Source organism: Oncorhynchus mykiss, chromosome 3, assembly GCF_013265735.2.
Source record: "Oncorhynchus mykiss isolate Arlee chromosome 3, USDA_OmykA_1.1, whole genome shotgun sequence".
Classification (NCBI taxonomy): Eukaryota; Metazoa; Chordata; class Actinopteri; order Salmoniformes; family Salmonidae; genus Oncorhynchus; species Oncorhynchus mykiss.
This window is the reverse complement of record NC_048567.1, coordinates 73,847,808-73,869,997: the sequence shown is the minus strand read 5'-3', so window position 1 is coordinate 73,869,997 and position 22,190 is coordinate 73,847,808. Positions and strand designations below refer to the sequence as shown.

The 22,190-nt window shown below is 43.3% G+C and overlaps 1 protein-coding gene and 1 long non-coding RNA gene across 3 annotated transcripts; one reads left to right on the top strand and one right to left on the bottom strand.

The window, feature by feature from the left end:
* Positions 1-1,622: 1,622 nt before the first annotated feature.
* On the top strand, positions 1,623-17,914 carry LOC110520571 (NXPE family member 3). Of its 2 annotated transcripts, none has more exons than XM_021597957.2 (6): positions 1,623-1,773; positions 3,165-3,344; positions 11,002-11,783; positions 11,932-12,002; positions 15,617-15,838; positions 15,941-17,914. In XM_021597957.2, exons 2-6 carry the CDS (start codon positions 3,195-3,197, stop codon positions 16,489-16,491), a joined length of 1,776 nt encoding a protein of 591 aa, XP_021453632.2. In that variant the 5' UTR covers positions 1,623-1,773; positions 3,165-3,194; the 3' UTR covers positions 16,492-17,914. The 2 variants fall into 2 exon arrangements, with proteins under 2 accessions (XP_021453632.2, XP_021453631.2); XM_021597956.2 differs by lacking the exon at positions 1,623-1,773 and adding an exon at positions 2,028-2,307.
* Positions 17,915-18,603: 689 nt separating this feature from the next.
* Positions 18,604-21,021, bottom strand: LOC118964327. Its single transcript, XR_005051377.1, has 4 exons — positions 20,676-21,021; positions 20,394-20,419; positions 18,916-18,993; positions 18,604-18,786 (listed from the first exon to the last, which is right to left on the bottom strand). It is a non-coding gene; the product is annotated as an uncharacterized LOC118964327 (long non-coding RNA).
* Positions 21,022-22,190: the final 1,169 nt, after the last annotated feature.

Here is a 22,190-nt window from a genome sequence, read left to right as displayed (position 1 = left end):
CTTGGTTAGCAATATTTGGCCTTGTTTTAGGTTATTGTCCTGCTGAAAGGTGAATTCATCACCCAGTGTCTGTTGGAAAGCTGACTGAACCAGGTTTTCCTCTAGATTTTGCTTGTGCTAGGTTCTATTTCATTTATTTTTATCCTAAAAACCTCTGTAGTCCTTGCCTATGACAAGCATACCCATAACATGATGCATCCACCACCATGCATGAAAATATGAAGAGCAGTACTCAGTGACGTGTTGAATTTGCCCCAAACATAATGCTTTGTATTCAGGACATAAAGTGAATTGCTTTGCCACATTTTTTGCAGTATTACTTTAGTGCCTTGTTGCAAACAAGATGCATATTTTGGAGTATTTTTATTCTTTACAAGCTTCCTTCTTTTCACTGTCATTTAGGTTAGTATTGTGGAGTAACTACAATGTTGTTTATCCCTCCTAAGGTTTCTCCTGTCATGTTCCTTACACTTTGTAACTGTTTTAAAGTCACTATTGGCCTCATGGTGAAATTCCTTCTTCCAGCAAATGATTTAGGAAGGACGCTTGTATCTTTGTAGTGACTGGGTGAATTGATACACCATCCAAAGTGTAATTAATAACGTCACCATGTTCAAAGGGATATTCAATATCTGCAACAACCAAAAATACCAATACGGCCGGGCATTGGAAAATCTCCCTGGTCTTTGTGGTTGAATCTGTTTGAAATTCACTGCATAACTGAGGAACCTTACAGATAAGTGTATGTGTGGGGTACAGAGATGAGGTTGTCATTCAAAAATCATGTTAACACTTATTTCACTCAGAATTGAGTCCATGTAATATATGTGACTTGTTAAGCACATTTTTACTCCTGAATTTATTTAGGCTTGCCATAACAAAGGAGTGGAATACTTATTGACTCAAGACATTTCAGCTTTTCATTTTGTAAACATTTCTACAAACAATTGCACTTTGACATTATCGGGTATTGTGTGTAGGCCATTGACACAAAATCTAAATTTAATCCATTTTAAATTCAGGCTGTAACACAACAAAATGTGGGAAAGTCAAGGGGTGTGAATATTTTCTGAAGCCACTTTTATACCGAAACCTAACAAGCCTCGATCACACCGACATTGTTTTGGGGCAAAATGGTACGGTGCCTACAGTAGCATAATCTGGATATGTGTGCAGCAAAGGTTCAACATTCACCTTCTGCTACCATTTCTGTCAAGCCGTCTACACATACAGTTTGACGAATACGTTCGATAAATCCCAACATTTGCACCACACAGAACGCACTGCCTCCGCAACGCAATGCTGCAAGGCAAACGCAGCGTTCCACTGGAAATGAATGTAGTTTTGGTGTACCGAAATGCATATCACTGTCGGTGAGATCGAGGCGTTAATCTAACTTTAACCTTAATTTATTTCGACCCCTATGTCTACGCATGTTTTTTTACCCTCCATCTTTGGTCACCTGACTCTTCCTTGACTGTCATGCTCACTTTATGTATCTGTGTGTATTTTATCTGTCCCTTTTCTTCTTGTATCTCCCTTTCACAGACCACAACCCGCCTCAGGCCAATTCCAAACCCCTTAAACACCAAACGAATATTACCCCAACTCCATCTAAACCATCACCCGATGTGCCTCGTTGCCTTTTCTGTGGGACAATTAAATAAATATAACGGGACCGTTATACGGGATCACTTTCTGGGTCCGTCTGTGAAAGCACTCATTCTGCCTTTTCACTGATGCCCCATGGTGACAGTATAACCCAGATCCGCAGTAAGTAATATTATACATAATTGAATAACATCCATTGAAGGCCAGCCAACCTACAGTTCAGTTTACATGAATAAAAGCAACGGCATAATTTGTATATTCTAACAACCAAAATAGCGGTATGCTGGGTCAAATAAACTCGCAGAACAAAAAACATGTGGTCTCCACCACTAAGGTATAAAAATAACATGCTACACTTGATTTCCAGTATATGTGCTTTAAGCCTAGCCAAAAAGGGGAGGGCTTTGTACTGATATAATCTTATTAAGGTGACGTTCTATCATATCTACAGCACTGTTTGGGGTAACTGCAACTCTCCGGAAGACGATGTTGTCTTTCATCAAAAATGTAAACGGATGAATCTCGCTCTGAAATCTGACAGATTCGTAAAACGACACAATGAGCTGATACGCGCAGTGGTGAACATGAATATGATTGGTATAATCACAGCAGATGGTATGTTTGGCAGAGCCGCACAAAGGCACATCGTGTGACAGTGAGATCATCTCTAGCAACGCAACTTTCTGTTTCAACTAAGTAAGCATTTGCCATATTTCGCTATCTCACGTCAGATATGTGCATGTACAAGTAGTAAGCTTGCTAGCTAGAAGAGTCAACACAGAAATCGTATTGGCTAACGCTAGCTGCTAAGAATACTACAGTTGTTAGCTTGATGGTTAACAAAAACATATATTTATATTCGTTCCTCTATACAGCTATGACGTGCAGCAGAGCAAACACTGCATCTAAAGTGGACAGTCCGTTCTGCCCTCCATCTGTTGACATCACTGTCTATTTTTTTGTTACTGATAAATGTGTTTGGGAAAAACGATCCACGGACCGTGGTGGTAGGTTAGTACCAATGCTAGAGTATGTAGCCAACTGCAGGTAGCATGGACTAATAAAGGCAAATCATTGCATGGTCTGCGCGGTATAGACATAGTTAGCAGTCCTATGGCTGGCTGTTCCAGAATAAGTGGATTACAAATCTTAAAACAGAGCAGCACGCTCGTGATACAGATATTTTTGTTGCCTGAACAAATCATTAACTTACTGGCTGGACATTGCTGCAGCAGTAGTAGTAACTGTAAAGTGCATTGTGAACTATACTGCTGGCTAGTAGGTTTGAGTAGTGTACTGCATGTTGGAATACCAAGATATTACCTCCAATGAACCTGGATTCTCCACCCCAGAGCTAACATTTCAATGATGTATGACTCCGCAAGTGCTTTTCCTTTCTGACTGTAGATTGATTATAATGAAAAGTGAGGTCAAAGTAAGTGCTTCATAAAACAGGAAATCTGAATTGTTAACCTAGGGTTCCATGCTCAATGTAAATGCAAACACTTCCCCACTGTTGGCTTCTGACTCCTTTCTGACTTTGCTTATATCAGGGGGACTGGTAGTGGCATGACACCGTTGCCATGGTGACATCAGACCGTGAGACTGGGCCTGATCATGGGAGGCAGAAAGGAGGCACTGTTTGGAAGAACCTGTCCAAATACACCCCTATCTTCTTTTTTCTGGCCCTGTCTGGAATCATCTTCCTGTTGCGCAACATTCACACTCTTGAGGTGAGGAGGGGAAGGGGAGAAAGGTATGTTTGTTGGAGTTGCTCTAGTAAGCGTTCTGATTGGAGGGAGTGGGGGTTGGACAAATCATTCTGAAGGATCACCACAACTCTGTCTTCCCTATTTCTAAGTGCGGAGGGGCTCAGTTCATTTTTTCAGCTGGCGCTTGAGGAACTCTAGCTCTATTGTGGAGGAGAGAGAGAGAGAGAAAAAAAGTTGTTTTCCTTATGAAACCATCTAGTTAACGCTCAGAAACTCCCTTCCTTTTCACTACCTCCTATTGTTTCTTTACTCCGTTTCCCCTTTGTGATGAATGTGTTTATCATTAGCAATCATATTAAGGACAATGTCAACAACATGGAACAGTGATAGGCCTATAAGCTGAACAACCACTTCAGCAGTGAAATGTGCTTTGATGTTTCTTCCTTTCTCCCACATTTCTTTAATTTAACCTTTTATTTAACTAGGAAAGTCAGTTAAGAACAAATTCTTATTTACAGTGACGGCGGCCTTCCAAAAGGCAGACGGCCTCCTGCGTGGACAGGGGCCTGGGATAAAAAATAAATACAATACAAATATAGGACAAAACACACATCACAACAAGAGAGACAACACAACACTACATAAAGAGAGACCCAAAGACAACAACATAGCATGGCAGCATCACATGACAACACAGCATGGTAGCATGACAACACAGCATGGTAGCAGCACAAAAACATGGTGCAAACATTATTGGGCACAGACAACAGCACAAAGGGCACGAAGGTAGAGACAACAATACATCACACAAGCAGCCACAACTGTCAGTAAGTGTGTCCATGATTTTTTTATTTTTATTTTTTTATTTATTTCACCTTTATTTAACCAGGTAGGCTAGTTGAGAACAAGTTCTCATTTGCAACTGCGACCTGGCCAAGATAAAGCATAGCAGTATGAGCAGACAACACAGAGTTACACATGGAGTAAACAATTAACAAGTCAATAACACAGTAGAAAACAAAGGGGGGGTCTATATACAATGTGTGCAAAAGGCATGAGGTAGGCGAATAATTACAATTTTGCAGATTAACACTGGAGTGATAAATGATCAGATGGTCATGTACAGGTAGAGATATTGGTGTGCAAAAGAGCAGAAAAATAAATAAATAAAAACAGTATGGGATGAGGTAGGTGAAAATGGGTGGGCTATTTACCAATAGACTATGTACAGCTGCAGCGATCGGTTAGCTGCTCAGATAGCTGATGTTTGAAGTTGGTGAGGGAGATAAAAGTCTCCAACTTCAGCGATTTTTGCAATTCGTTCCAGTCACAGGCAGCAGAGTACTGGAACGAAAGGCGGCCAAATGAGGTGTTGGCTTTAGGGATGATCAGTGAGATACACCTGCTGGAGCGCGTGCTACGGGTGGGTGTTGCCATCGTGACCAGTGAGCTGAGATAAGGCGGAGCTTTACCTAGCATGGACTTGTAGATGACCTGGAGCCAGTGGGTCTGGCGACGAATATGTAGCGAGGGCCAGACTCATGATTGAGTCTTTGAATGAAGAGATTGAGATAAAACTGTCCAGTTCGAGTGTTTGTTGCAGTTCGTTCCAGTCGCTAGCTGCAGCGAACTGAAAAGAGGAGCGACCCAGGGATGTGTGTGCTTTGGGGACCTTTTACAGAATGTGACTGGCAGAACGGGTGTTGAATGTGGAGGATGAGGACTGCAGTAGATATCCCAGATAGGGGGGAGTGAGGCCTAAGAGGGTTTTTATAAATAAGCATCAACCAGTGGGAGATGACCAGTTTACAGAGGAGTATAGAGTGCAGTGATGTGTCCTATAAGGAGCATTGGTGGCAAATCTGATGGCCGAATGGTAAAGAACATCTAGCCGCTCAAGAGCACCCTTACCGTTCTGATCTGTAAATTATGTCTCCATAATCTTGCATGGGTAGGATGGTCATCTGAATCAGGGTTGGTTTGGCAGCTGGGGTGAAAGAGTAGTGATTACAATAGAGGAAACCAAGTCTAGATTTAACTTTAGCCTGCAGCTTTGATATGTGCTGAGAGAAGGACAGTGCACCATCTAGCCATACTCCCAAGTACTTGAATGAGGTGACTACCTCAAGCTCCAAACACTCAGAGGTAGTAACCACACCGGTGGTTACCAAACCACATGACCTTTGTTTTTGAGGTGTTCAGAACAAGGTTAAGGGTAGAGAAAGCTTGTAGGACACTAAGAAAGGGAGGGGACAGCTGAGTATAAGACTGTATCAAAAACAAGACGTTTATTCTTTCAGTGAAATACGGAACCGTTCTGTATTTTATCTAAGGGGTGGCATCCATCAGTCTAAATATTCCTGTTACATTGCACAACCTTCAATGTTATGTCATAATTGAGTAAAATCCCGGCAAATTAGTTCGCAATGAGCCAGGCGGCCCAAACTGTTGCATATACCCTGACTCTGCGTGCAATGAACGCAAGAGAAGTGACACAAGTTCACCTGGTTAATATTGCCTGGTAACATGAATTTCTTTTAGCTAAATATGCAGGTTTAAAAATATATACTTCTGTGTATTGATTTTAAGAAAGGCATTGATGTTTATGGTTAGGTACACATTGGAACAACGATACGCACCGCATCGATTATATGCAACGCAGGACACGCTAGATAAACTAGTAATATTATCAACCATGTGTAGTTAACGAGTGATCATGATTGATTGTTTTTTATAAGAAGTTTAATGCTAGCTGAATCCCCCGAGCTGACAAGGCAGTTAACCCATCGTTCCTAGGCCGTCATTGAAAATAAGAATGTGTTCTTAACTGACTTGCCTTGTTAAATAAAGGTGTAAAAAAAATAATTTTAAAAATCTGCCAAATCGGTGTCCAAAAATACAGATTTCCGATTGTTATGAAAACTTGAAATCGGCCCTAATTAATCGGCCATTCCAATTAATCGGTCGACCTCTACCTAGGATCGAGCCTTGGGGTACTCCCTTGGTGACAGGCAGTGGCTGAGACAGCAGATTTTATGACTTTATACACTGCACTCTTTGAGAGAGGTAGTTAGCAAACCAGCCCAAAGACCCCTCAGAGACACCAATACTTCTTAGCCAGCCCACAAGAATGGAATGGTCTACTGTATCAAAAGCTTTGGCCAAGTCAATAAAAATAGCAGCACAATATTGCTTTGAATCAAGGGCAATGGTGACATCATTGAGGACCTTTTTAAGGTTGCAGTGACACATCCATAACCTGAGTGGAAACCAGATTGCATACCCGAGAGAATATTATAGACATCAAGAAATCCAGTCAGTTGATTATTGACAAGTTTTCCCAACACTTTTGAATAACAGGGCAGAATAGAATTAGGCCTATAACAGTTAGGATCAGCTTGATCTCCCCTTTTAAATAAAGGATGAACTGTGGCTGCCTTCCAAGCAATGGGAACCTCCCCAGACAGGCTTGGCGAGAGACGGGAGAGGAGACCGGAGAGACAGGCTTGGAGAGACAGGCTAGGAGAGACAGGCTTGGCGATGATGGGGGCAGCAACCTTAAAGAAGAAAGGGTCTAAACCATCTGACCCAGATGTTTTTTGGGGGTCAAGTTTAAGGAGCTCCTTTTGCACTTCAGACTCAGTGACTGCCTGCAGGGAGAAACATTTAGCAGGGCAGGGGAAAAAGAGGGAGAAGCATCGGGGCTTGTCGCATTAGAAGGGATGAGAGATGAGGAAATGTTGGATGGGCAAGAAGGCATGGCTGAGTCAAATAGGAATCCTGACTTAATGAAGTGGTGATTTAAAGAGCTCAGCCATGTGCTTCTTGTCAGTAACAACCACATCATCAACATTAAGGGACATGGGCAGCTGTGAGGAGGAGGGTTTATTCTCCAGGTCTTTATCTGTTTTCCAGAACTTCCTGGGGTTAGACCTAGAGAGAGAGAAGCGCTCCTTAAAGTAACTAACTTTGGCCTTCCGGATAGCCTGAGTGCGCTTATTTCTCATTTGCCTGAACAATAGCCAGTTAGCCTGAGTATGCGTGTGCCCAGCCTTTCGCCAAATGCAATTCTTGAGGTGGAGTAACTCTGCAAGATCACGGTCGAACCAGGGGCTGAACCTTTTTAATTCTTATTTTCATTATGGGGCGTGTTTATTAACAATCCACTGAAAATATTAAAAAAGAAGGTTCAAGCTTCTTCGACAAGCTGATTCTATACCAGTTTACAGAGTTCATAAAGGAAGACTTGGTCATGAAAGTTTTTTAACAAGCGTCTATGACCAATCACGACAGGTCGTTTCACTGAGCAGCCATTACAAAGACAGGCTGTAAAAGAGTGATCACTAAGGTCGTTACAGAAAACACCAGACTGCTACCTATCAGGATTATGTGAGGATAATATCAAGGAGAGTACCCTTTTCTCTGTGTTTGGAGTCAAACCTTGTGGAATTGGTAATAATCTGAGAAAGATTTAGGGAGTCCCATTGCTTTAGGACTTGGTCTGGTGGTTTAAGCAGGTCCCAGTTTAGGTCACCAAGCAGAACAAATTCAGACTTAGTGTAAGGGGCCAGGAGAGTGCTTAGGGCAGGTAGGGTACAGGCCGGTGATGATGGAGGACGATAGCACCCAGCAACAGTCAACAAAGAGCTATTTGGAAATGTAATTCTTTAAACCAGCATATCAAATTGTTTGGGGACAGACTTGGTGGAGACAACCAAGCACTGAAGGTAATCCTTGGTAAAGATTTCCACTCCCCCACCTTTGGAAGATCTGTCTTGCCAAAAAAGGTTATAACCAGAAAGGTTAACATCAGTATTCAAAACACTCTTCATTCCTTGGTTAGTGGTTAGAGTGTTGAGCCAGTAACCAAAAGGTTGCTAGATCGAATCCCCGAGCTGACAAGGTAAAAATCTGTTGTTCTGCCCCTGAACAAGGCAGTTAACCCACTGTTCCTAGGCCGTCATTGAAAATAAGAATTTGTTCTTAACTGACTTGCCTGGTTAAATAAAAACCACGTCTCAGTAATGACCAACACATCTGGATTGGAGCTGTGAACCCACACTTTCAATGGATCCATTTTAGGTAATCATCTTCTAGTGTTAACGTGCATAAAACCCAGGCTTTTACGAGAGCAGAAATCAGTGAAGCAGATATCAGAGCACAAGTCAGAATTGGGGCTAGCAACAGTAGGTGGGCCAGGGTGTACATGCACATTTCCTGATATCATCAACAGTAATACAATCAAGGCACGGCATAGGACAGGGAGAGCTCTGCAGTGTTGATTTATGACATCTGAATTAGAGGTCGACCGATTATGATTTTTCAACTCCGATACCAATTATTGGAGGGCCAAAAAGCCGATACCGATTAAGCTGCCAATTTAAAAATAAAAATGTATTTCTAATAATGACAATTACAACAATACTAAATAAACACTTATTTTAACTTAATATAATACATCTATAAAATCAATTTAGCCTCAAGTAAATAATGAAACATGTTCAATTTGGTTTAAATAATGCAAAAACAAAGTGTTGGAGAAGAAAGTAAAAGTGCATTATGTGCTATGTAAGAAAGCTAACGTTTCAGTTCCTTGCTCAGAACATGAGAACATATGAAAGCTGGTGGTTCCTTTTAACATGAGTCTTCAATATTCCCAGGTAAGAAGTTTTAGGTTGTAGTTATTATAGGAATTATAGGACTATTTCCCTCTATACCATTTGTATTTCATTAACCTTTGACACTTGGATGTTCTTATAGGCACTTTAGTATTGCCAGTGTAACAGTATAGCTTCTGTCCATCTCCTCGCTCCTCCCTGGGCTCAAACCAGCAACACAACGACAAGTAGTGCTCGCTAACTAGCTAGCCATTTCACTTCGGTTACACCAGCCTCATCTCGGGAGTTGATAGGCTTGAAGTCATAAACAGCGCAATGCTTGACGCACAACGAAGAGCTGCTGGCAAAACGCACAAAAGTGCTGTTTGAATTAATGTTTACACGCCTGCTTCTGCCTACCACCACTCAGTCAGATACTTAGATACTTGTATGCTTGTATGCTCAGTCAGATTATATGCCACGCAGGACACGCTAGATAATATCTAGTAATATCATCAACCATGTGTAGTTATAACTAGTGATTATGATTGATTGTTTTTTATAAGATAAGTTTAATGCTAGCTAGCAACTTACCTTGGCTTACTGCATTCCCGTAACAGGCAGACTCCTTGTGGAGTGCAACGAGAGAGAGGCAGGTCGTTATTGCGTTGGACTCGTTAACTGTAAGGTTGCAAGATTGGATCGCCCGAGCTGACAAGGTGAAAATCTGTCATACCGATTTGACTGTTATGAAAACTTGAAATCGGCCCTATTAATCGGTCAACCTCTAATCTGAATGTGCATCACATGGCAAAAAGATCATATTGTACAGCAATTTCATCAGGTAACATGAATACAATGCCGACGAGAGGTGGTTAGAGTAGGATGGGAGGCCAAAAGTCAGTGTAACCAATAGAGTCAAAGTCCCGAGTGTGGGAACAAACGGTCTGACCTGTATCAGACGGAGACAGGCCAGGGAGAGAGGGGTGAGTGTGGTGGGGGTACCTGTATCAGACGGAGACAGGCCAGGGAGAGAGGGGTGAGTGTGGTGGGGGTACCTGTATCCGACGGAGACAGGCCAGGGAGAGAGGGGTGAGTGTGGTGGGGGTACCTGTATCAGACGGAGACAGGCCAGGGAGAGAGGGGGGAGTGTGGTGGGGGTACCTGTATCAGACGGAGACAGGCCAGGGAGAGAGGGGGGAGTGTGGTGGGGGTACCTGTATCAGACGGAGACAGGCCAGGGAGAGAGGGGGGAGTGGTGGGGGTACCTGTATCAGACGGAGACAGGCCAGGGAGAGGGGGGGGGGGGAGTGGTGGGGGTACCTGTATCAGACGGAGACAGGCCAGGGCAGACTGTGAACAGATCGCCAGGTGGAACCCAAGCAGCAGGCAACAGGAGTAGGTGTCACACCCACTTGGGAGAAGCTTTTATTTCTGGAGGCAGATTTCTTGTAGAAAATGCCAGTGACTGGTCTTTGAACAGCCGGAGGGGACTTCAGAGGATGCTTCAAAGACTCCTGACACTTGTTGGTCCCAAAGGCCTCGACACCTTTTATTTCACACCTCAGTGCTAATTGAATTTGTATCTGGTCTGTCCAAGCCTGGGAGCCTAGACTCAGCATTCAGTCCCATTAAAATATATAATTGTAATGTACTTTATTTATCCTTTTTTCTTCTTGGCTTTCAAAATAGCATCAGACCAAACACTGCTCACTCAGTTCCAGGTTGGATGGTGTCCTCAGGTCTCTGTTGTTTGTTTGCTAGAGCACTCTCAGTATAGCTTGGAAAAATAACTTGGAAACAGTAATATCTCTGGTTAATTTTGGTCAAAATTAGTTTGTAGGTTTGGAGTTTTGATCTGGAGCGAAGGCCATGCTTTGGAGGGTAGCATCCTGCATATGTACCTGCTGAAAAATCCTAGTTTATCTAACTTGAAATCTATCCTTTTGTAAAAAAAAACATGTTGAAAAATGTGAGAGCTCACATGAAGCTGTGTTTCTCTCTGAGGGGGGTGTGTCTTTTAATCACCATCCTCCATTACTACCCTCCCTCTTGGTGACCTTTCCTCTTCTCCTCTGCAGAAGCTCAACTGCCAAACAGTGTCGACACTCTACCAGTTCCAAAGCAGCATTCATTCAGCCTTCACCCCAGAGGAACAACCTCCTGTGGATCACAACCGGAGCTACTGTGGCCACCTGGGCCTGGAGCCCTCAGCCGAGGAGGCTCTGGAGCAGCGTTACCTCCTGGAGTCCATCGCGTGGCCAGAGCCTCAGCCTCGGCTGACGCCTAGACCCCTGCGGCAGACCAGCGACCCTGCACACAGCCTGTTTGCAATCCTGCCAGGAGGGGGCGGGAGAGAGTGGCATGTGGGGGATCAGCTAGAGGCGCTAGTCCATATGCATGACTTCCAGGGGCGTCCCAAGCGTCACGGTGGGGACTTCCTGCTGGCCCGGCTGCATTCCCCAGAGTTGGGGGCGGGTGTTGCAGGACAGGTGCTGGACCACCGGAATGGGCTCTACTCAGCCGTGTTCCCGTTACTATGGGAGGGGTCTGTACGGGTAGAGGTGACACTAGTCCATCCTAGTGAGGCAGTTGCTGTGCTGCGTCGGTTACGAGAGGAACATCCCGACCGTGTCTTCTTCAAGAGTCTGTTCCGCTCTGGATTCCTGTCTGAGACCACCGTGTGCAACCTGTGCCTGCCAACCACCCGTCAGCCGCTGTGCAATTATACGGACCCTCACACAGGTGAACCATGGTACTGCTACAAGCCCAAACTGCTCAGCTGTGACACGCGGATCAACCACGCCAAAGGAGGCTACCAAAAACACCTGCTCACCAACAAAGAGTCACTGCTCTTCCAGAGGTTAGTGAGTGGTAGATGAGAGTATGTGAGGACTGAATGTTAGACCTATGTAGTAGTTGTGCCTTAGCTAGTAACATGTACCATTACAAGGTTTGTTTCGGGTGTATGACTTTTTTTAAACAAAATAAGTCTCTTTGATTTTTCTCAGTGGTGTAAACATCAAAGTCCGTGTTCATGCTTCCGGGTCTGACAGTGTCATTGTGCAGCCTGAGAAGAAAGGTAAGACAGCAAGGGGATGCTGCACGCATGCTAGTGTGCATCCGTGTGCTTGTTTGTAGGGTGGGAGGTAGCCAGCAGATCTGACCCGCTTTCTTAGGGCTACACTAGGGTCGGACAGCATTCTTGTGTATGTTAAGACACTGCGGAGCCGGCGCTCAATCCAGGGATGAGAAATGCATTGTACACTGAACTGTCCCATTATCCCAACTGTTACACCAAGAAGATTGAATGACTGCTTGGTACATTTTCTGAGCCATATCTTGCGCCGGCTCCGCAGTGTCTTAATATACACAGGAATGCTGTCCAATCCTAGTGCAGCTGTAAGAAAGCGGGTCAGATCTGTTGGCTAGGTGGGAGGTTTAGGATTTGTTGGAAAGTGTAATGGAAAAACCAGCATACCAAGTGAGTGCATGCAAATGAGGAAAAAGAGCTGCACCAGCACAGAGCCCTGGGAACCCCTTGTGTGACTATCCATGCTGCCTATCGACAGACAAGGGGTACCCCAGGGCTATGTTTTGGGACACTGTTGTTTTTGATCTGCATGCTATTGCATGGTATGCTTAAGCAATAAGGCCAGAGAGGGTGTGGTATATGGCCAATACACCACGGCTAAGGACTGTTCTTAACCACGACGCAACGTGGAGTACCTGGATACAGCTCTTAGCCGTGGTAAATTGGAAATATACCACAAACCCCCGAGGTGCCTAATTGATTGCTATTATTAACTGGTTACCAATGTAATTAGAGCAGTAAAAACATGTTTTGTCATACCTTTGGTATATGGTCTGATATACCACGGCTGTCAGCAAATCAGCATTGAGTCCTCGAACCACCCAGTTTATAATCAGTTTTGTACTGGATTTGTGGTTATGCAGTATTTGTGTGTGTTTTATATCAATCTACAGTGCCTTCAGAAAATATTCACACCCCTTGACTTTTCCCTCATTTTGTTGTTACAGCCTGAATTTAAAATTGATTAAATTTAGATTTTTTTTGTCACTAGCTGACACACGATTTGTTATTTTTTTTATTTCACCTTTATTTAACCAGGTAGGCTAGTTGAGAACAAGTTCTCATTTACAACTGCGACCTGGCCAAGACAAAGCATAGCAGTGTGAACAGACAACACAGAGTTACACATGGAGTAAACAATAAACAAGTCAATTACACAGTAGAAAAAATAAAAAAAGAGTCTATACACATTGTGTGCAAAAGGCATGAGGAGGTAGGCGAATAATTGCAATTTTGCAGATTAACACTGGAGTGGTAAATGATCAGATGGTCATGTGCAGGTAGAGATACTGGTGTGCAAAAGAGCAGAAAAGTAAATAAATAAAAACAGTATGGGGATGAGGTAGGTAAATTGGGTGGGCTATTTACCGATGGACTATGTACTGCTGCAGTGATCGGTTAGCTGCTCAGATAGCAGATGTTTGAAGTTGGTGAGGGTGATAAAAGTCTCCAACTTCAGCGATTTTTGCAATTTGTTCCAGTCACAGGCAGCAGAGAACTGGAAGGAAAGGCGGCCAAATGAGGTGTTGGCTTTAGGGTTGATCAGTAAGATACACTTGCTGGAGCGCGTGCTACGGGTGGGTGTTGCCATCGTGACCAGTGAACTGAGATAAGGCGGAGCTTTACCTAGCATGGACTTGTAGATGACCTGGAGCCAGTGGGTCTGGCGACGAATATGTAGCGAGGGCCAGCCGACTGGAGCATACAGGTCGCAGTGGTGGGTGGTATAAGGTGCTTTAGTAACAAAATGGATGGCACTGTGATAAACTGCATCCAGTTTGCTGAGTAGAGTATTGGAAGCTATTTTGTAGATGACATCGCCGAAGTCGAGGATCGGTAGGATAGTCAGTTTTACTAGGGTAAGCTTGGTGGCGTGAGTGAAGGAGGCTTTGTTGTGGAATAGAAAGCTGACTCTAGATTTGATTTTAGATTGGAGATGTTTGATATGAGTCTGGAAGGAGAGTTTACAGTCTAGACAGACACCTAGGTACTTATAGATGTCCACATATTATAGGTCGGAACCATCCAGGGTGGTGATGCTAGTCGGGCGTGCGGGTGCAGGCAGTCGGGTGTGCGGGTGCAGACTGTAATGTCGAAGTGGAATTAGTTTTTTTTATAAATGAATAAATCAAAAGCTGAAATGTCTTTAGTCAATAAGTATTCAACTCATTTGTTATGGAAAGCCTAAGTAAGTTCAGGAGTAAAAATGTGCTTAACAAGTCACACGTTACATGGACTCACTCTGAATTTCAAACACAAAGTCCAGGGAGGTTTTCTAATTCCTTGCATAAAGAAGGGTACCTCTGGTAGATGGGTTAAAAAAAAGAAAGGAGGGGGAAAAAAGCAGACATTCAAAATCCCTTTGAGCATGGTGTTAATTACACTTTGGATGGTTTATCAATACACCCAGTCGCTACAAAGATACAGACGTCCTTCCTAACTCAGTTGTCTAGAGAGGAAGGAAACCACTTGAGTGTTTCACCTTGAGGCCAATGATAAATTGAAAACAGTTACAGAGTTTAATGGGTGTGACAGGAGAGAACTGAAGATGACTGAGTGAGGAGAAGGAAGCATGCACATACATCCTGTTTGCAACAAGGCACTAAAGTAATACTGCAAAAAACATGGCAAAGCAATTCACTTTATGTCCTTAATACAAAGTGTTTTATATTTGAGGCAAATCCACTACAACACATTACTGAGTACCACTCTTCATATTTTCAAGCATAGTGGTGGCTGCTTCATGTTATGGGTATGCTTGTAATTGGGGAGTTACAGGATAAAAAAAAGATAACTGAATGGAGCTAAGCACAGGCAAAATCCTAGAGGAAAACCTGGTTCAGTCTTCTTTCCACCAGACACTGGGAGATGAATTCACCTTTCAGTAGGACAATAACCTGAAACAAGGTGAGATCTACCCTGGAGTTGCTTACCAAGAAGACAATGAATGTTCACAAGTGGCCGAGTTACAGTTTTGACTTAAATCTACTTGGAAATCTATGGCAAGACCTGTAAATGGTTGACTAGCGATGATCAACAACCAATCACATTTTTTAAAGAATAATCTGCAAATATTATACAATCCAGGTGTGCAAAGCTCTTAGAGATTTACCGAGAAAGACTCACAGCTGTAATCACTGCCAAAGGTGATTCTAACATTTATTGACAAACGGTGTGAATACTTATGTTATATGAGATGTTTCTGCAAGCACTTCTAAAAACGTGTTTTCACTTTGTCGTTATTAGGTATTGTGTTTTTTATTTGACCTTTTATTTAACTAGGCAAGTCCGTTAAGAACAAATTCTTATTTTCAATGAGAGCCTAGGAACATTGGCTTAACTGCCTTAACTGGCAGAACAACAGATTTTTACGTTGTCAGCTCGGGGTTCTTGCAACATTTCGGTTACAAGTCCAACGCTCTAACCACTGGGCTACCTGCCACCCGTGTAAATGGGTGAGAACCACAACCACAATGTAATCCATTTTGAATTCAGGCTGTAACGTAACAAAATGTGGAATAAGTTAAGTGGTATGAATACTTTGAAGGCACTGTACTTGTAAGGTTATGTTAGCTAGCGCATCATGCTGGCTCCTCTTTCAGACAAACCAGAGAGGGAGAGCAGCAGTGTGAGAGCGGAGCCTATCAGGGTCACTCCATCTGGGTATTACTTCCAAGGGTCATGGCGAGCGCTGGGTGGTGTCGCAATGCATCAGTTTAACGACTCTTCTGCCATTACTCAGTGTCTGAAGGGCAAGGTGGTGTACATGTATGGAGATTCCACTGCTAGACAGTGGTTTGAGTACCTCAATGCCTTTGTCCCAGGTGAGTGCTGTCTGCTAAAGTCCAATGACATCAATCACTGTGCACTGTCTCGTGTGCTTTCTAACTCTCTGTTCTGTTTGTCCAACTTCCTCTTTATCACAGAGCTGAAGGAGTTCAACCTTCACAGTCCTAGGAATGTGGGGCCTTTCATGGCAGTGGACAGCACCCACAACATCCTGCTGAGATACCGCTGTCACGGTCCTCCAATACGCTTCTCCACTGTCATTGCCAGTGAGATGCGCTATGTAGCTAACGAGCTGGACGGCCTGGCGGGAGGCCCTGATACCGTGGTGGTCCTCAGCGTTTGGGCCCATTTTAGCACCTTCCCTGTAGAGGTCTACATACGCAGGCTACGCCACATTCGACGGGCGGTGATGCGGCTTCAGGACCGGGCTCCGGGGACCCTGATAGTGGTGCGTTCAGCCAACCTCCAAGCCCTGGACCCAGAGGTGAGCCTGTACAATAGTGACTGGTTCTCAATACAGCTGGACGGTGTGCTCAGGGCCATGTTTAGGGGTCTGGATGTCTTGCTGGTCGATGCCTGGGAGATGACCCTTGCTCACCACCTCCCCCATGCTCTCCACCCGCCTCCAGTCATTGTCAAGAACATGATTGACACTATCCTCTCTTACGTATGCCCAGAGAAGAGCTAGCCCGAGAAAGGAAAAGAGTATGGAAGATTACAAATTTGTGTGAGATGGGGAGTGTGGTTATGTTTACAAGAGTTACTTATAGTGTAATCACAAAGCTCACCTGTTTACTGCGAGCATGGCCTGATGTAGCCTAAGCCCTATCTGCTGTGTACCTGCTTCCTGTATATGGGATCCGCTGTTGTGAAGTGACCTAGTGTTTTTATCAACCATCTCACAGTCACAAATAAACCAGGAGAGATGGGGAGATAAACAACGGGACTGATTGAATCAGTCAACTATGAACAGATTACTGACTTTGACCCCACCTGCTGTATTTAAAGTTGAATGGCCAACAGTTCAAACGGTTCTTGTTTCAAAGGATTATTTTAAGAAATGTGTGTGAAAAGTTTTATGCAATAGTTTCTGACATTCAGTGTTTTGTTTTATGGGAAACAGCCTTGTTATTGAATTGTGACTCACAGATTGTTAAAAAAAAAAAAAAAACTACAGATTTCAACTAATTCTGTTCAATACACTTTTGCAAAACTTGAATGGAATATCGGCTGCCATAAAGTGCAATAAGTATATGTAGGCTACTGCAGTGCAGTAGGGGATTTTGAGAGTGGGAAATGCAGTAAAACAAATGCATGGAAAATGACACATTTGCCAAATCCTGTACTTTAGTCTTGCATTAATGATGTTCTCACTCTAAATATCAAGTATGTTTGGTTATACACAAACTGGAGCAAAGTTTAGAAGGTATTTTGACAAAAGTACATGTGAGGAAAATAATGGTTGCAAACCTCAATGTGAATCCAGCTCTTGTCATGTCAAATAAATCAGTTTGGTTTAGTGTGGGCCTCTGGGAAATGCCCAAGGCATGTCGCCGCAATTTAGCCTACAACTTAACAGATGAATATTTGTTAACTGAGTTCTGTACCAAATCATGTGCTTTCCTATGTATTCCATGTCCAAGGATGTTCAGAAACGTAACCCTTGAGGACTTTGTCTGCTGGTTTTTGTCATCCATTAAGAAGTTTACAGGCCTGAATCAGATGGTGATGGAAACGTTCTAGGTCATCAACCAGCAGACAGCCTTCCTTCAGGACTGGCTTTATTCTTCTTATTACGTGTTATTTTTCAAGTACTTCTGCAACAGTTTACATCAAAATGTGACGTTATTTAAATCTAGGAATAACTTTTATCATGTAACTGTTTACCCTTTTAAGACTCTTGTTAGGCAGTCTCAAAGTGATGCCATTTTGTAGCTAACAGTTACAGCAGTATTATTGCCTATGCCATACACCACAGCTGGAATGCTTTAACATGTTACCGTTTGCCAAGCTTCGCTATTGCCAAGTGTTACCTCACTTTCTACCAGTTACCATAACAGTGTTAACTTGCCACAATTCAAATATATCTCCCATTGAACAATTGCAATAAAGTGATTGGTGATTTATTTATGAAGGAAGATATAAGGTCTGACTAGCTAGCTAGTCCATGGGAAGAACTTAAGATCAGTCTTCGTTGAAGTACTTGGGTTCAAACGGTGCACACAAATCGTTGGGGCCTACATAAAGCTGTCACAACATCACAGCTTTCTTTTCAGCACCATGGACTGAATCCTTATCACCACTACACCTGGTTGTCAGCGGAGCCTTGTCTGGCAGCGAAACAGTTAATTCAGACTAATTTACTGCCTTTAAAAAAAAAAACATGTAGTGGAAATGCTAACCAATAAGGAGAGACTTTGTTAAATCCTCAAACAATCACACGTTATTAATAAGAATTGCAATAATGAAGCTGGTCGACCCTCCACTCTGAGGTGGAAGGTCGAGGGCTCGATGACACAAGTACGGCGGCGTTATATAATCAAGTTCTTATGCAAGCAGATGCAAAACGTGGGATCTTGGTATGTGTACGTGTGTGGAGAACGAGACGAAATTGGGGTAAAGGGTACAGACTGTGAATTTGGTTGTCTTGTTCTGTAGCAACAGCTGCTTATTCTAGTCCTCTAGTGAGGTGCTAAACAACAGGGTTCGTTTTTTAACCCCCCCCCCCCCCCCCCCCCCCCCCACTATTATTATTAATCAGCATAACAATAACAAGAATAACACTATTTTAGTTGTTAATGTTTATTATGATTTTAGGGCAATTCTACAATCTAAATATGAGGTAAACTCCCAGCATGGCTCCAAGTTCAATCAGTATATCGTCTGGCGTGTTAATGTGTTGACATGCTTCGTATCCACAGCCAGAAGGATTTTACACTACGTGGTGATCGAAAAGGTTTCCAGTTATATTCATCAGTGGTGTCTGAATACAAAATAATAAATATACAGATGATTAACAAAACGTGCACACAACAGTCTTCAAACCTTGGTTTTTGTGGTAAATGTGAATGAAAGAACTGTTCACCTTTGACAATGGTTTTCATACCCATACCTTGTCCATAATGTAGAGGTCTCTGGGATCTTCATTGAAGAGGTCAGGGAGGAGGAAGATGGCTGCTGTGACTGAGTCCTAAACTCAGCAAAAACAGAAAAATCCTCTCACTGTCAACTGTGTTTATTTTCAGCAAACTTAACGTGTAAATATTTGCATGAACATAACAAAATTCAACAACGGACATAAACTGAACAAGTTCCACAGACATGTGACTAACAGAAAATTAATAATGTGTCCCTGAACAAAGGGGGGGGTCAAAATTAAAAGTAACAGTCAGCAGGTTCCCGGACATTTCTGGGGGAATGGCCCTAGCCCTCACCCTCCGATCCAACAGGTCCCAGATGTGCTCAATGGGATTGAGATCCGGGCTTTTTGCTGGCTATGGCAGAACACTGACATTCCTGTCTTGCAGGAAATCACGCACAGAACGAGCAGTATGGCTGGTGGCATTATCATGCTGGAGGGTCATGTTAGGATGAGCCTGCAGGAAGGGTACCACATGTGGGAGGGGGATGTCTTCCCTGTAACGCACAGCATTGAGATTGCCTAAAATGACAACAAGCTCAGTCCGATGATGCTGTGACAGACCATGATGGACCCTCCACCTCCAAATCGATCCCGCGCCAGAGTACAGGCCTCGATGTAACGCTCATTCCTTCGACAATAAACGTGAATCCGATCAGCGACGGTGGGTTTGTGCCCATAGGCGACGTTGTTGCCAGGGATGTCTGTTGAGGACCTGCCTTACAACAGGCCTACAAGCCCTCGGTCCAGCCTCTCTCAGCCTATTGCCACATCTGCAGTCCTCATGCCCCCTTGCAGCATGCCTAAGGCAGATGAGCATGGACCCTGAGCACTGATGGAGGGATTGTGCATTTCTGGTGTAACTCGGGCAGTTGTTGTTGCCATCCTGTACCGTAGGTGTGATGTTCGGATGTACCGATCCTGTGCAGGTGTTGTTACACGTGGTCTACTGTCTGTCCTGTCTCCCTGTAGCGCTGTCTTAGGCGTCTCACAGTACGGACATTGCAATTTATTGCCCTGCCCACATCTGCATGCCCCCTTGCAGCATGCCTAAAGCATGTTCACGCAGATGAGCAGGGATCCTGGGCATCTTTCTTTTGGTGTTTTTCAGAATCAGTAGAAAGGCATCTTTAGTGTCCTAAGTTTTCATAACTGTGACCTTAATTGCCTAGCGTCTGTAAGCTGTTAGTGTCTTAACGACCGTTCCACAGGTGCATGTTCATTAATTATGGTTCATTGAACAAGCATGGGAAACAGTGTTTAAACCCTTTACAATGTGAAGTTATTTGGATTTTTACGAATTATCTTTGAAAAACAGGGTCCTGGAAAAGGGACACTTATTTTTTTTCTGGGTTCATAAGGTTTTAGAGACATCATTAATACTAATTTGATTATAGCCTACATGTGATCTGCATAACATTATGCAACAAGCCAATACCAATTGTACATACCTTTGTGTGCCTCCTCGTCAGTATACCTGCAAACACAGACAAACACAAATAAATGGGCAGTTCAGTCATCTGCGCCCAATGAAGCAATACATATTCTTCAACATATTCTTCTTATATCTTTGTTGATTGACATCCATTGAGTTGTGTCAATTGTTTTGTTTTATAAAGAATTTTAAAAGGGAGAAAGTGCCAAACAACACAGCCATTTGCACAAATATGAAAAGATAAATGGTATTATCATAAAACAATATCCATTTAGATCATACAAGGGAGAAACCTTACCTTAAATGGAGGAGATCTTAAAAATGTTCAGTTAAGTGCCTGCACCTGCTGTTTTTTCAAATTCAAAGTTAGGTTCCTGCAAGAACCCTGAAGAACTAAGGAGGTTCCTCGATGAACCCTACCCTCTATGGGGTTATTAGAAGTACCTTTTGGGGGCATCTTCCAGTGCCAAATACCCTAAGGTTCTTCAAAGAACTTTGAGGATCTTAGAAAAACCCTTGTTGAACCCCACATTTTTTGAGTGTGAAAAAAAACAGTCCAATCAAAGCTATGGTAGATACAACGTGATTTGACATCATTCTATCTGTGACCTATGACTTTGAGTGTTCTTGGATGGGCACTTCTAATGTAAATCTATGGCAGCACCCAAGGGGGCTTGAACTTTCCTAGCTCTCCCTATATATTTTGCGGGGACATATTGTCCCCATGAGTGACAGAACACTGAGCCAATCACGGCGCAACTAGAGAAGATTACCAACCCCTACACTCTGTATTTTCCGCTGGCTGCCCCACCACAACAGAAGGCACTGAGCTAGGCTGAAACACCTGCATTTTGGAGCTGCCTTACTAAAGAAAGCAAAAAAGAGACCATAAGCATCTTTATTAATTCAATATCATATTTCTGTTTTTGTTAAACAGGTGGGGATCAAAACAGGTGGGGCTCTCACCTGCCCTGAATGACGGTCACCACTGCTGTAATCACCTAATGAGTGTGTCATGATATTAGGTCGGTCGAGATGAACAACATTTCTCAATAGGTTCTGACATATCTTGCAATAATATAAACGCTCATGTATGGTAAGGTTTTCAAAGTATTGAATACAAACAGTGTGTGTGTGTGTGTGTGTATGTCCTGATCTGTGTCCATCTGTGTGTGGTTGGCACCAGTAAATCTCTGGTGGCCACCAGCATATCCAGCCTGCAGAGACACAAGGCAGAACAGGCCCTCCTGTTACCTAGCAACCCCACAGGAGAACATGGGAGGGGGGCAGAGGAGATGGGAGACCCCCCCAGCCTCAGCTCCAGCCCCAGTCTGGACAGAGACAGCACAGGAGAGTTGAGCGAGCCGGTAGGGACCGCAATCAGGACTATTAAATGGTCAAAATAAAGATTATTCAAATTAGCCACCCTTTGCCTTGATTACAGCGTTGAACAACTTTGTAAAAATAAAGAAAAATCCTGGAATGGGTAGGTGTGTCCAAATTTAGACTGGTACTGTATAATGAACAAAAATATAAACGCAACATGTAAAGTGTTGGTCCCATGTTTCATCAGCTGAAATAAATGATCCCAGAAATATGCACAAAAAGCATATTTCTAATCAAATTCTGTGCATACGTTTGTTTACATACCTGTTAGTGAGCGTTTCTCCTCTGCCAAGATAATCCACCCACCTGATAGGTGTGGCATATCAAGAAACTGATTAAACACCATGATCATTGCCCAGGTGCACCTTGTGCTGGGGACAATAAAAGGCCACTCTAAAATGTGTAGTTTTGTAACACAACACAATGC

Bases quoted from the DNA above. Each gene is read 5' to 3' on its own strand.
- LOC110520571 (XM_021597957.2), top strand. From the start codon at position 3,195: ATGGTGACATCAGACCGTGAGACTGGGCCTGATCATGGGAGGCAGAAA. The intron at 3,345-11,001 runs GTGAGGAGGGGA...TCTCCTCTGCAG, and splicing joins GCAACATTCACACTCTTGAG to AAGCTCAACTGCCAAACAGT. The intron at 11,784-11,931 runs GTTAGTGAGTGG...GATTTTTCTCAG, and splicing joins GAGTCACTGCTCTTCCAGAG to TGGTGTAAACATCAAAGTCC.